General features: G+C 38.5%; 1 protein-coding gene across 2 annotated transcripts in view; it reads left to right on the top strand.

Moving 5' to 3' along the window:
* BABAM2 (BRISC and BRCA1 A complex member 2) overlaps positions 1-15203 on the top strand; it is a 418531-nt gene that overhangs the window by 78723 nt on the left and 324605 nt on the right. For both annotated transcript variants that reach the window (XM_019970491.2, XM_070798114.1), the window contains exon 3: positions 3414-3508. In XM_019970491.2, coding sequence (XP_019826050.1) covers positions 3414-3508 — 95 coding nt within the window. The remainder of the gene's footprint in view (positions 1-3413; positions 3509-15203) is intronic.

The following is a 15203-nucleotide window of genomic DNA, read 5'->3' as shown; positions in this document are numbered from 1 at the left end:
TTTTCAGGATTACTTTCTGTTCATACAGAATCCCTTACATTTCCATATGATTTTTAGGAGTGGTTTTTCAGTTTCTGCCCAAAGAGAAAAAAGCCAGCAGGATTATTTGAAATCCGTACCTTAATTTAGGTAGTATTGCTATCTCACCAATATTGTCTTCTAATCAGTGTACAAGAGATATTCATCTCCCTTATATGTAGGCTTTCTTAAAGTCTTTCAACAATGTTTTGTAGTTTTCAGAGTACACATCTTCACACTTCTTTTGTTAAGTTTATTCCTAAGTATTTTATTCTTCTTGATATAGTTGTAAATGGAATTATATTCTTAACTTCATGTTTGGATTGTTTGTTGGTAGTGTATAGAAAAGCAATTGATTTTCTACATCCGTCTTGTATTCTTGGAACCTTGCAAAACTTGTTTATTCTCATTGTGTGTATGCATGTGTGAATTCCTTAGGCTTTTCTCTATGCAAGATTATGTCATCTATGGATAGAGATAAGTTTGCTTTTTCTTTCCAATATAGATGCCACTCATTTCTTTTTCTTGCCTAATTGCCCTGCCTAGAACCTCCAGTACAGTGTTGAATAGAATTGGCAAGAGTAGATATCCTTGGATCAGATTCATAGTATTTAGTGGTTTGGAAATATGTATTACTGACAATGCTCCTTTGAGAATTTGAAAATCCAACTTTGCGTCCTCCTGTAGTAACAAAATTTCTTCTATTGGAGTTTAGCATGCTATTTATTTTTTGAGCATCAATAGATTCTAGCATGGCCTTCCCCAAAACTTCAGTGCCTCTGTTTTATTAACTTGTGAGTATAGTTGAGTAAGAATGAATAATTAGAACGTTCATATTGTCTTTGACTCCTAGTCTTAGCTTGGGCTAATGCTTTATAGTTAGCACATTTGAAAGAGGTTTATAATTTGTAATAGATATAGTTAAAAACCAGAGATGGTGATAGTGGTAGGGTGAAGGAAAGGTAGTGCTTTTATTACTTTTGATAATTTAACTCTACACCCAACTTCTGATGAGTGTATTTCCTTGTTCAGATTTATTCACTACAGAAAGTGGTAGAAGTAACTCTTCTGTACTTTATTCCTTACTGTAGATTTTGTCGGTACTTAGATATCCAATTCAGAGAATAGGATTTCTTTCATATATTGAACATTTCTTGAATATATTCTCTATGTGTTGTATTTTGCCCTGTCAAACACATGAAGTCAGTATAAGAGCATGCTTATTCTGACTGCGTGTGAGACACGTAGGAAGGTCAAGTGTATGTACTCACTTTGTACCACTGTGGATTTGTGCTTCAGTGTATGTGTTCTGTCCCTCTTACTAAATGTGAGCTCCTTGAGGTTAACCATCCTTGTATTGAAAGGCTGTGTATCGTAAAGCCTCACATATACCATGTGTTTATTATGAATTTTTAAAATGAATGGAGCCACTTAAGTATAAGCCTCCAGTTAAGTATTCTCACTCCATGGCATGACCAATCAGTATTGTTGAATGTCACAAATAACAAGGATCAGTGTGTCCTGGATTTATTAGGGAAGGCTTCATACAAGAGAATGTAATTAAAGGGGCTCACACAGGATGAATAAGAACTGAGCAAAAAAAAAGAACTGAGCAAAGAGAAAGAGCATTTCAACTAGGTGCCATAGTTTTTAGTTCAGTGAGTAGATTGTGTTGATTGGAATAGAGAGTTAATATTGGCTTTTAGATATCTAAAGAAAAGGGTAGATAAATAAGGAACATTGTGGTTTGGAGGCCTTAAATTCCAGTTTGAAAAGTTTGCTCTTACTCTGTTAGAGAACCATTTGAAATTTTTGGAGGCACAGCAGTACTTTAAGATTTGCTTTTTGATAGTATGTGTTATGGGTTGGAGGTATTGGGACAGCACTTAGGAGGGTATGGTAATAATTCTTCTAGTCTGTTGCTTTTTTAAGAACAGAGTTCTTCATTTGCTTTTTAATGCTCAGCATAGTGCCTAGATGAGAGTTCAAATATTTGTTCTTTGGATGCACGCATATATGGACTAAGTCATCTCAGCCTAGGTTGAGCAGTTAGCAGTAGGAAATAGCATATGAGAAACACTTTGGGGGAACCATTGAGATGATTTGTTTTCTAAGGATGTGGGTCAGGTCAAAGATGACATTGAAGTTTCAGCCTGGGTGATTAAGGAGTAGCAGTGCCATCCTTAGAAATAGGGAAGTCAGTTAGGGGAAGAGAGGAGTGAGAAAGTGATAATCATGGGCATGTTTTTAGACTTGGTTGAGTTTGAAGTTGAAATCCATAGTACACAGGGTTAGTTAGGCTCAAACGAAAACTGAAGTCTGAATGTTTAAAATTAGAAGTCACTACGAAGATATTATTGTTTGAGTAGTAAAAATGATTGGACTGATATAATGCTATGTGTGTACAGGGGTGCAGAGGTTGTGTGCATGTATACAAACAGATACAGTCTTACACACTAGAACCCAGTATGTGATTTAGAGTGTGGATATGCTAATCTGTTAGTGGAATGATGAGGACTGATTCTTTGTGTGAGCAGAGGGGAAAGAAAAGGAAGTTAAAGAAGGAGAAAGGGGAGGAACAAAGAGGTAGAACTTACAGCACAAATTTGGCAAGGAATTTTTGTCTTATGCTTGAATGTAATACTAGTAATAACAGTAGTGGTACTCCTGTATGACTTGTTGAGTGCTTCCAGTATGCCAGACATCTGGCTAGACATCCTATCTTTTTTACCCTCATAACAAATCTGTGATGTCAGTACTATTATATCTCCTTTTTAACTGATGAGGAATCTGAATACTGAAGAAGTTAAAACTTGCCCAAAAGACTTGAATTAATAAATAATTAGGAAACTTTTTGGGTTCTGAGCCAAAGGTTCTTTCCATTATACCAAAGGTTTGTATGTTTAATTTCTTCAAGGCAAGGACTTTCTCTTTAGAAAATCAGTCCTTGATAAAGGCTTATTAATTAGCAGGCAGTGATTGGACAGTCATGTTTGCTATTAACAAAATCTGCATGTACTGTGGATGTAGTTGTTTCTACTTTTCTACCTGGGTATTTATATTTATGTGCTTCCCAGGTGGCACTAGTGATAAAGAGCCTGCCTGGGGTTCAGTGCAGGAGACAGAGGCAGGTTTGATCCCAGGGTTGGGAAGATCCCCCTGAGGAGGGCATGCCAACCCTCTCCAGTGTAGTGTATTAGGAGGTCGCACTTTTGACTGCTTGTTGTGAATGTTAATTTAAAAGAAGGTATCAATTCTTTTTGTTTCTGAATGAAAGTGCTTTTCAGTATTTTTGTTAAACTACTATAAACTTGTTTTAGAAGTTTTTCTGATGCACTGCTCCGATCATTCATACATTTGCAAGGAGATAAGAACTGACATTTTCTGTATTACAGGGGATATAATTTTCAATGCCCAGTACCCAGAGCTGCCTCCCGATTTTATCTTTGGAGAAGATGCTGAGTTCCTGCCAGACCCCTCGGCTCTGCATGTGAGTACTACAGGCGTGTTCTGTGTTCGGATGATCTTTATTTGTTGAAAGGAAATAAAGTTGCCTGTTGACAATTCTTTAACAGATACATTTGCTGAACACATAGATTTTTTCCACCCCTTTTTTTCCCTCTGTCCTGTGAAATTAGTACAACTCCTTTTGTGCCAAAATTGTTTAAATAAGAGTTTTTTTTTTTTTTTTTTTCTTCCTTCATTGCAGCTTTACTTGCAGACTATTTTGAATTAAATAAAGTCTCTAGCCTTTTGGTTAAAATATTGTTGCTTCAGCTTAAGGAGACATGTTGAAAACATTTTCTTTGTTTTAACTTAATATTTCATGCCTGCAATCAATTTTCTAATGTTTACTAACACTTCATCACAGGACTTGTTAGGAGAGTGTTTCTTGGCTTTTCAAGAGGCCTTTTTCTGTATAGAAGTGAAAGTGGCAAATTTGGACTTGTATGCGCATTATCTCAGTCTTATTATCAGAAGGGTAAAGACCAGATTAAGTGTTCTTTATAAAGCAAGACCAAAAACTGTGTAATTGAAGTAAACTATTTCTGGATTTAAAGCAGAGAAAGGGGTGATAGAATTGATAGTTGTCAGAGCACATGCGGTTTGTATAAAAAGTGTGTTTTTCATGGCTGGTGGAGAAAAACATATGCCGTTTTGTTTAAAAGGTCTGACCAGACAAAATGTCTGTTTCTTTCCTTTCCCAAGTTTTGGTTTTGCTATGATGCTTGTACCATAAGAAGTTCTATTGTTGTTGAAAAACTTTGTTCTTAGTTGTGTTTTTTTGAAAATTTTTTGCTGCATTGAAGTTTTGTAATTAAAAGTTTGAGAATTTGCTTTGAAATCTTGCCCTCTGTCCCTTTTTTAAAAAGGGAAGTATTAAACAGGAAGTATTAACCCAAACCTAAAGAATTTTCTTAAATTTTGGAACACAACTGTATAAATACAGTTGACAAGAGTAGAATGGATTTGTTACTAAATTTCTAATATTTACACATAAACTGTTACTTTAGGTGATTTTTTTTTAAATTGTAGTTTATCTGTTCAATGTTATGTGGCAGCCTGGATGGGAGAGAAGTTTGGGGGAGAATGGATACATGTTATGCATGGCTGAGTCCCTTTGCTGCCCACCCAAAGCAACCATCACATTGTTAATCAGCTATACTCCAGTATAAAATAAAAAATTTAAGAAAAAGAGAGAAAAGAAATGCCAAAAAAATTTAATTGAAGCTTTGTAAAAAGAATTTCAAGTTGGGACCCTTTAAATGCTTCCCTGATAGCTCAGTTGGTAAAGAATCCGCCTGCAATGCAGCAGACCCTGGTTCGATTCCTGGGTCGGGAAGAGAATCCGCCTGCAATGCAGCAGACCCTGGTTCGATTACTGGGTCAGGAAGATCTATTAGAGGAGGGATAGGCTACCCACTCCAGTATTCTTGGGCTTCCCTTGTAGCTCAGCTGGTAAAGAATCCACTTGCAATATGGGAGACCTGGGTTTGATCCCTGGGTTGGGAAGATGCCCTGGAGAAGGGAACAGTTACCCACTCCAGTATTCTGGCCTGGAGAAATCCATGGTCTGTATAGTCCATGGGTCACAAAGAGTCAGACAAGATAGCAATTTTCACTTCCCTTTAAATGCTTTGTATTACAAATTCACCCCATGTTGAAGCTGAAGGACTTACCTGAAGAAAATAAGGCAGAAGTACCCCTATAGATGTCTCCTGTATTAAACCTGCCCAGTGGAAGTAGCATATGCTAAATGCCAAAGTTATATAACAGGCTAAGTGCTCCAGAAGTTTAAGGATACTTGTCAGAAAAGGCTTTGTTGTGGAGATGAGATTTGTATTGATATTTGCAGAATGGAGTAAAAGTGTGGGCAGTATAGTGGAAAGTGTTTCAAATGAAGGGAGTGACATAAACAAATGATAGGTATAATATATTGTAGAATAAGGTGCTTGACAGGTTTGCTGAAGAGTAAGTATAAGGAAGGGCTAGAAAAGGTTAAAAAGATAAAGTAGGGTGAGATTGTTGAATGCGTTGAATTCTAGGTTAAGCGTCACTGAAAGAAATGAAACATGGAGAATTGTCTAATAGTAAGTAGTATGGTTAATATACTAGATTAGAAGAAATTGAGGAAGAGAATTGAGAACTGTTGTATAGATCTAGGTGGAGGTGGGAAAGGGGCTTTAAGCTAAGATGATGCAAGAGGAAACAGATGTAAGCGATAAATACATGTATACAATTTATTTTTTTGGAATTGCCTTTAAAATTTGCAAGGCACATCTTCACTATTGGCAAGGATTGTGAGTGTACTAGACTTTGTCTTTCTATTTATTTATTTATATACTTATTTATTTGTTTTGATTAGAGTGTGGACTTTAAAAGCTGTAAAGGGCTTTAAGTTTTATCTTATTCCACTTTTCGGTTTTAGTATTCAGGAAATTGACCTAGATTTATATTGTTGTGTTGGAGTTTATATTATAACTTCACTTATCTGATGTTTAGTTTTAAGTGGAGTTACCATGAAACATTTTTGGGAAATTAGCTGCAGAAGAACAGCCCAAAAAATCAAAGCACTGTGTCTAAAAGAAAGATCCCAAATCTAGGGGAACACCTGTCTCTAGCTATAGTTAATCTCAGCCCTCAAGCAGTCTACCCAGTGCTTCTTCACAGACTAGTGAGTGAGCTGGGAAAGCCTAGAGAATCAACTGGATACCACCTTCCCTAGTTGGGTGACGTCTACACAGCTCTGGAGGGTACCCTGTATCTTTCCAAACAGTACTTTGAAGTAGCTTATAGGATACACAGAGGGTTAATAAAAATATATGAGGTGGTTATATATATTTAAATATTTTCTTTGGAAAAATGTCTATTCAAATCCTTTGTCCATTTTTAAGTTGGTTTATTTGTCTTTTTATTGCACTTTTTCACCATTTGATAAATTTGGGGCTATGTGAAGTCAAGTGGGCCTTAGGAAGCATCACTATGAACAAAGCTAGTGGAGGTGATGGAATTCCAGTTGAGCTATTTCAAATCCTGAAAGACAGCGCTGTGAAGGTGCTACACTCAATATGCCAGCAAATTTGGAAAACTCAGCAGTGGCCACAGGACTGGAAAAGGTCAGTTTTCATTCCAGTCCCAAAGAAAGGCAATGCCAAAGAATGCTCAAACTACCGCACAATTACACTCATCTCACACACTAATAAAGTAATGCTTAAAATTCTCCAAGCCAGGCTTCAGCAATACGTGAACCGTGAATGTCCAGATGTTCAAGCTGGTTTTAGAAAAGGCAGAGGAACCAGAGATCAAATTGCCAACATCCACTGGATCATGGAAAAAGCAAGAGAGTTCCAGAAAAACGTCTATTTCTGCTTTATTGACTATGCCAAAGCCTTTGACTGTGTGGATCACAATCAACTGTGGAAAATTCTGAAAGAGATGGAAATACCAGACAACCTGACCTGCCTCTTGAGAAACCTGTATGCAGGTCAGGAAGCAACAGTTAGAACTGGACATGGAACAACAGACTGGTTCCAAAGGAGTGCATCAAGGCTGTATATTGTCACCCTGCTTATTTAACTTCTATGCAGAGTACATCATGAGAAACGCTGGGCTGGAGGAAGCACAAGCTGGAATCAAGATTGCCGGGAGAAATATTAGTAACCTCAGATATGCAGATGACACCACCCTTAGGCAGAAAGTGAAGAAGAACTTAAGAGCCTCTTGATGAAAGTGAAAGAGGAGAGTGAAAAAGTTGGCTTAAAGCTCAAAATTCAGATTACTAAGATCATGGCATCCAGTTCCATCACTTCATGGCAGATAGATGGGGAAACAGTGGCTGACTTTATTTTTATGGGCTCCAAAATCACTGCAGATGGTGATTGAAGCCATGAAATTAAAAGACGCTTACTCCTTGGAAAGTTATGACTAACCTAGACAGCTATTAAAAAGCAGAGACATTACTTTGCCAGCAAAGGTCTGTCTAGTCAAGGCTATGTTTTTTTCAGTAGTCATGTATGGATGTGAGAGTAGGACTATAAAGAAAACTGAGTGCCAAAGAATTGATGCTTTTGAAGTGTGGTGTTGGAGAAGACTCTTGAGAGTCCCTTGGACTCCAAGGAGATCCAACCAGTCTGTCCTAAAGGAGATCAGTCCTGGGTGTTCATTGAAAGGACTGATGTTGAAGCTGAAACTCCAATACTTTGGCCACCTGATGTGAAGAGGTGACTCATTGGAAAAGACCCTGATGCTGGGAAAGATTGAGGGCAGGAGGAGAAGGGGACAACAGAGGATAAGATGGTTGGATGGCATCACCGACTCAATGGACATGGGTTTGGGTGGACTCCGGGAGTTGATGATGGGCAGGGAGGCCTGGCGTGCTGCAATTCGTGGGGTCGCAAAGAGTTGGACACGACTGAGTGACTGAACTGATTGAAAGTGAAAGTGAAGTCACTCAGTTGTGTCCTACTCTTTGCGACGCCATGGACTGTAGCCTACTAGGCTCCTCCCTCCATGGGATTCTCCAGGCAATAGTACTGGAGTGGGTTGCCATTTCCTTCTCCAGGGGATCTTCCCGACCCAGGGATTGAACCTGGGTGTCCAGCATTCCAGGCAGGCGCTTTAACCTCTGAGCCACCAGGGAAGCTCAAGGACTGAACTGATTAGTTATCTATTTCTGCTCAGGTGACCAAATGCCCATGTTCAGGAGAGAGGGATTTTCTGGGATTTTTATGTTCACTGTTAAGATAGGACAGTCCTGGGGGAACTGGGATACTGAACATCGTTGTTTATTCACTGGACTGGAAGCTTCTTGAGAGTTTGTTTTGTTCCCTGTTGCATCCTATGGTCTACAAGAGTGCCTAGTGCATTGAGATTAGATGAACAGTTTGCCTTCAAGGTTCTGTATTCCTTAAGGGACTTGTTGGTTTCCAAGACTGAAATGCTTTAAATGAAGAATTCAAACTAGAAGAAAGATTCAAGTTTTGATAAATTTGGGGGATAAAAATCAGTTAACAGAAACTCTGAAGCAGTGATTTTTCAGCCTTGCTTTTGCAACACCCTGTGGTGTGTTCAACTGCCTCAGAAGGTATTGTGAAATTCTTTCCCCTCAGAGTAACAGTGATAATTCACTTTAATTAAAATAAAATTGCATAAAGGAGGAAGGGTGGATCATATGTTTAAATGAGAAGAATGTGTTGCAATTATTGTGTGTTAGAAACCACTGATATCTGACTTCCTAATTTAAAGAAGGTGACGATCTTATGTTTGGGACAAGCATTTCAGGGTAGGGAACCTGATGCTACTGCAGGTAGTACCTACTGGTTGTGTAATTCCTTCACTGACTCTGTTCTGCTCGCGTGGAATGTGACTGTATAAAGAGTATTGTACTAACATCTTGTCATGTCTCCTCCCCTGCTCTTCTCTGTGCTGGAAGACATGTTTTGAATGTATCCATGCAAAATAGTTCATATCTGGTGTACATAAAAAGTATTTGAAATACATGTGAAGAAAGCACTAAGCTGAGATGGACTGCATGGCCTATTGAAAAATGCCATCCAGGTGTGTGGTGCTCCCGCTCCTGGACACGTCCATTGCCATGGCCACTAATGTATTATAAAATAGGATGCTCTGCATTTTTTAAATATCTATTTAATGTTTCATTGGAGAGCTATAAAAGAGTCATCTTTCACCCTGAAGCTGGACATAATCCTCAAGATAAGTAAGTGAACAGAATTGCAGCCTTGGGTGATATGAACAGGAATAGAGGTGTATGCACAGGGTGCTATGGGACATGTAGGGGAGAAGTTTATCAGATCCACGGATAGTTAAGTGTCGGAGACTTAAAAACATATTATTTGGTTGTTTATGCTCTCTTCTTCTAGAAGGTTCATCGTTCCCATCTAGAAGGTTCATCATATCATAGGCAGGTACGCATTGATGGATCACCTTAATCTGGATATGGATTCTGCTGGGTTGAGGCTGATTTATGGCTCTCGTCAGGATGTGTCTACCTCTGGTTTGCTGTTGCTCTTGAGGTAGAGCTCTTCAGGATTTTTAACTGAGAATCTGGCGTGGTCAACATTCCTAGACCCTTCAAAGTGCTTGGGCCAATAAAATATTTTAAAATATACTGACATGTTATTTGGGCTTCCCTGATAACTTAGTTGTTAAAGAATCCGCCTGCCATGTAGGAGACCCCTGTTTGATTTCTGGATTGGGAAGATCCTCTGGAGAAGGGATAAGCTACCCACTCCAGTATTCTTGGGCTTCCCTTGTGGTTCAGCTGGTAAGAATCTGTCTGCAATGTGGGAGACCTGGGTTTGATACCTGGGTTGGGAAGATCCCTTGGAGAAGGGAAAGGCTACCCATTATCCAATTATTCCAATACCCACATGGCATGGATCTTTTCTTAAATTTATTTAAATTGGAGGATAATTGCTTTAAAATGTTGTGCTGGTTTCTCTGATATATCAACATGTATCAGTCATAAGTATACCTATGTCCCCTCCCTCTTGAACTTGCTTCCCAGCCCTCTAGGTTGTCACACAGCACCAGGTTCAGCTCCCTGTGTCCTACAGCAAATTCCCACTGGCTATCTATTTTACATACGATAATATATGTTTCAATGCTACTCTCTCAGTTCATCCTTCCCTCTCCTTCCCTCACAGTGTCCACAAGTTTGTTCTCTATGTCTGTGTCTCTATTGCTGCCCTACAAATAGGTCTATCAGTACCGTTTTTCTAGATTCCATATATATGTGTTAATATACTATACTTACTTTTCTCTTTATAACTTACTTCACTCTGGAAACAGGCTCTAGGTTCATCCACTTCACTAGAACTGACTCAGATTTGTTCCTTTTTTTGACTAAATAATATTCCATTGTCTATGTATACCACAACTTCTTTATCCATTCATCTATTGATGCACATCTAGGTTGCTTCAACATACTGGCTATTGTAAATGCTCACAGCATGGATCTTTGTCCTGACAGATGTCATATTCTAAATTTTGTTTTGTAAGACTGCTGATAACTCTGCTCTGCTTTTCAGAAGTGGTTGCTTAATTTTTAACTTCTTGCCCTGGGCTGTCCAGAACTTATCAGATGTTTTGAGGAGAACTGGCTGCATGTTTGAGGTCTCTCAGGACTCTGTTCTGATGATTTTTTAGAGTCCAGCAGCAGCTTTGTGCTGTGCAAAGCTTGGTTTATCAGTTTGCCTCCTTTGCCCCGAATTTGTAAATGTCCTAGAGATACCTTTCCCTAATGCTTTCTCCTCTGAATTCTCAGCCCCTCCAGTTCTCATTGCTTCAGCAGATGTTGAATACCTTCAGATATCTGGCTTTCTGTTGTTTTGTTGAGAATGTTGGTTTATACAAAGCCATTCCATCCTATCTGGAAGCAAAAGACAGTTGTCCTACATATCATTTTGTCCTTTACTTTAGAAGCAAAACTAAAAATCTTTCAATTTAGTTCAGTTCAGTCGCTCAGTCGTGTCTGACTCTTTGCGACCCCATGAATCGCAGCATGCCAGGCCTCCCTGTTCATCACCAACTCCCGGAGTCTACCCAAACCCATGTTCATCGAGTTGGTGATGCCATCCAGCCATCTCATCCTCTGTCGTCCCCTTCTCCTCCTACCCCCAATCCCTCCCAGCATCAGGGTCTTTTCCAATGAGTCAGCTCTTCACATCAGGTGGCCAAAGTATTGGAGTTTCAGCTTCAACATCAGTCTTCCAATGAACACCCAGGACTGATCTCCTTTAGGATGGAATGGTTGGATCGTCTTGCAGTCCAAGGGACTCTCAAGAGTCTTCTCCAATACCATGGTTCAAAAGCATCAATTCTTCAGTGCTCCACTTTCCTCACTGTCCAACTCTCACATCTATACATGACTACTGGAAAAACCATAAATCTTTAGTGGACTGTAAATACCACTTACTTTCTTGGTAAGAATACAGAATTTAAAAATTATTATTCATAATAAAAATACTTAATAAAAATTTCAGTAACATTAATAAAAATTAATAAAATGTTAAAAACAATGTACTTTTTTGTTTCTTCTAAAAACCTAGATTTTAAGTTCCAATAGATTTTCCTAAGGTGGAAAGAAGGAAGGGTAAACATTAAATAGAAATGGCATCTCTGGTTCTCTTGGGTTGTTCAGCTTGGATTCAAAGGGTACATCAATGTATGGTTTCAAGTGAATATGAGAAAATTACCAGAAATTTCAGTGTGAACTTGGTTTATATGCTGATGAGTTAGAAACTCTATATTTACGCCATGATCTATTTTTACTTACCAGCCATGGAAGCATTTTATGAGGTAGGAAGATAATGTTGTTCTTTGTAAAATGTACCTCCTAAGGGGAGAGAGTAGAAAGGTCCCCAGTCTAAAAATGACAGTTTGTATAAGTTCATCTATTTTTTTCAAAGGTGTTGCTACTATAACAATTGTGGATTAAGGAGAGGAGTATTAATATACACACATATGCATACACACACAATTCTGAAGGCATGTGTTATAAACAAGGCTTTAAAAGCACAGTTGTAGAAAAACAGAACATCTTGAAAGTACAAACAAGGTACATTTAAAATGTTCACTCTCATAAGACAAATGAAAAAAAGGCAAACCAAGTTATTTTTTGAAATCCAATGGCAAATATAACATTTAGCAGATGTTGCCAGTTTTGATTTACTCAATTGAATTTGTAAAAATGCTTTTAGGAAAATGAGGTACTGAATTGAATATGAAGCATTTCCGTTCAAAAATTGCTTACTCAGAGGATTATTTAATGATCGGTTTTGAAGATTATTCATTGTCTTTGGTTGGTCGGTCGTCTCTCTTCATCATCCTCTCTTTTTTTAATTCATTCTTTTATATATAATTTTATTTATTATTTTTGGCCTTGCTGGATCTTTGCTGCTGAATGGGCTTTTCTCTAGTTGCCTTGAGCAGGAGCTATTCTCTAGTTGCGGTGCATGGCCTTCTCATTGCAGTGGCTTCTCTTCTTGTGGAGCACAGGCCCCAGGGCACATGAGCTTCAGTAGTTGCGGCACACGGGCTCAGTAATTGTGGTTCCCGGGCTCTAGAGCACAGGTTCAGTAGTTGTGCCACATGGGCTTACTTGCCCCGTGGTATGTGAAGTCTTCCCAGATCAGCGATCAAACCCATGTTTCTTGCATTGGCAAGTGGATCCTTTACCACTGAGCCACCAGGGAAGCTCCATCATCCTTTCCTTATCACTTTTCTTTCTCTCCAGCACTCTCCTCAAAGAGTTGGATTTTTAAATTAAAATAATGTATTTTTTTTAATCATTAATGACAGATTGTATAGAATACAGATAAGTACCAAGAAAAGATACCCTTAGTCACACAGTTAAGAGATGAGTATTAAAATGTTAATTATTTTAGTGTATTTACTCCCAGTATTTTTCTGTGTCTCTGTCACATGCATACATGTCCTTTCCACTTTTCAGCAGTTATTTTTTTACTTTACATATTATTGAAAGCATTTTTCCTTTGATGTTATGAATTCATCTGAAACATCTTTTAAAATTGACTTCTGTTCTTCTGCCCTGGAGAGGTTAGTGCCTTCCCAGGAAAATAAATATTAAAGTCACTCTCTGAAAAACTAATGTATGCATATTAATTTCTTAACTATTCCCAGAAGTGCACCCCCCACAACAGGTAGCTAAAAAAGAAAAGCATCAAAAATCTGTGGAATTCTTAAGACCACAGGGGTATGTTTTCTTACCCCTTTCTGACAAGATATTTTATAGCATGTCTCTCAACTGGGATTTGTCTAATATTTTTCTCATGGTTAGACCATAGTTATGGTCTTTTGGTAGGAAGACCTCAGAGCTAAAGTGCTGTTTTCATCACATCATGTTTAGGGTACATGCTATGAATATGACTTATCACTATTGATATTGACCTTGATCACTTGACTTGAGAGAGTGTTTGTCAGGTTGCTTTACTGTAGAGTTACTCTTTTCTCATCCTTTCTGTACCGTCCTTCTTAGAAAAGAGTTACTGTGTGTAAGCCACACTTAAAGATTAAGAGGTATGATCTACCTCTTCAAGGGCAGAATACCTGCATAAGTTATTTGTAATTCTTCTGCATGGGAGATTTGTGTGTTCTCCCATGTCACTTATTTATATCAGTATGGGCTGATAGGTATTTGTTTTATACTTTGGTTTACAATCCACTGCTGCTGCTGCTGCTAAGTCACTTCAGTCCGACTCTGTGCAACCCCATAGACGGCAGTCCATCAGGCTCCCCTGTCCCTGGGATTCTCCAGGCAAGAATACTGGAGTGGGTTGCCATTCCCTTCTCCAATGCATGAAAGTAAAAAGTGAAAGTGAAGTCGCTCAGTCGTGTCCGACTCTTAGTGACCCCATGGACTGCAGCCTACCAGGCTCCTCCAATCCACTACTGTATTATTTATTTTGTTGCTAAAATTGCTCCAGCTTTGGCCATTGGAAGCTATTCAGTTGGCTCCTATCTTCCTTTGACATGCCCCCATTATTATAGATTTGTTTGTTGGAGCACTTTCTTACTTTACAGGACTACAAAATACTCAGTCCCAGCTTATCTAGTTCCTGCTCCAGCCTTAGAATCAACCATTTCCCCAAGAAGCCCTAGTTCTTTTATTTTATTGGAGAAAGGTATTGGAAACCAAGATCTGAATGCTAAGTGTGCTTGTTGCTACTGGGGTGTCCCCTTTTGGGTCCTCTCAGCATATAGATCAAGGAAATATGTATATATAGAAATATATGTATATATTAGCCATTTGTATCTATATTAAGTGAAACATGATTATTACTGATGTCTTCAACTCTAATTCACTACCACATGGATCATTCTAGTCTCTGAAAAGTGTTATTTCAAGATACCGTTTGAACGTGTCCTGATCTCTGCTTTATTGAAATACTATTTCCAGCTGCTTATTTGTCAGTTAATTCCTTCTACAAGCATGTATTGAGTCTGTAGTATATTTAAGCCTTTGTATTAAGTATTAGGAATGTAAAGATGGATGGTTTAGTCCCAGTTTCTTCAGTATATATTTATCCAGTACCTCTCTTGTCAGCACCTGTGCTCCATGCTCACAGTTCAGTAGCGGAAGAAATCTGGCTGTAGATAATTATGATATAAGGTAGAAAGATAATAACAAAATTCAGATGAAGAAATGCTTCAAGAAGGGAAATCATATGATGAATTGTATCAATTAGATTCTGGTAGCATTCAAGTGACAGAAAATTTAACCTAACTGGCTTAAGTAAAAAGAGGATTTATTGGCTCAAATAACAGAGAAGACCGGGGTGGAGCTAGCTGGGGGCATGGCTGATTTTAGGGTCCAATACTTAGTAGCATCAGGGCTTTGTTCTCCCCCCCCCCTCTTCTGGCATTGCTCTCAGGTTCTTCATAGCATCTCCTAATACCTCTAGGTCAACATCACAGTACCAGAGTAAGAGAAAATCTGACATCATGAACAAAAGTCTTAGAATTGAGACTTGTTAGTCTTAATTAGCCTCATTTGGGTCATCATATCCATGAACATTGTTGCTCTGGGGGCTAGAATGTGCTGGTCAGCTTAGCTTTGTACATGTGCTCCATTCCTTTCACAGATGCTGATTTTATGATTATTAATTGAGCTATATACATTTTTGTTTTGTGACCTTGTCTAT

Source organism: Bos indicus, chromosome 11 (genome assembly GCF_029378745.1).
Source record: "Bos indicus isolate NIAB-ARS_2022 breed Sahiwal x Tharparkar chromosome 11, NIAB-ARS_B.indTharparkar_mat_pri_1.0, whole genome shotgun sequence".
Taxonomy (NCBI): domain Eukaryota; kingdom Metazoa; phylum Chordata; class Mammalia; order Artiodactyla; family Bovidae; genus Bos; species Bos indicus.
Note: the sequence above shows the minus strand (reverse complement) of the source record. Positions and strands in the feature narration are given on the sequence as shown.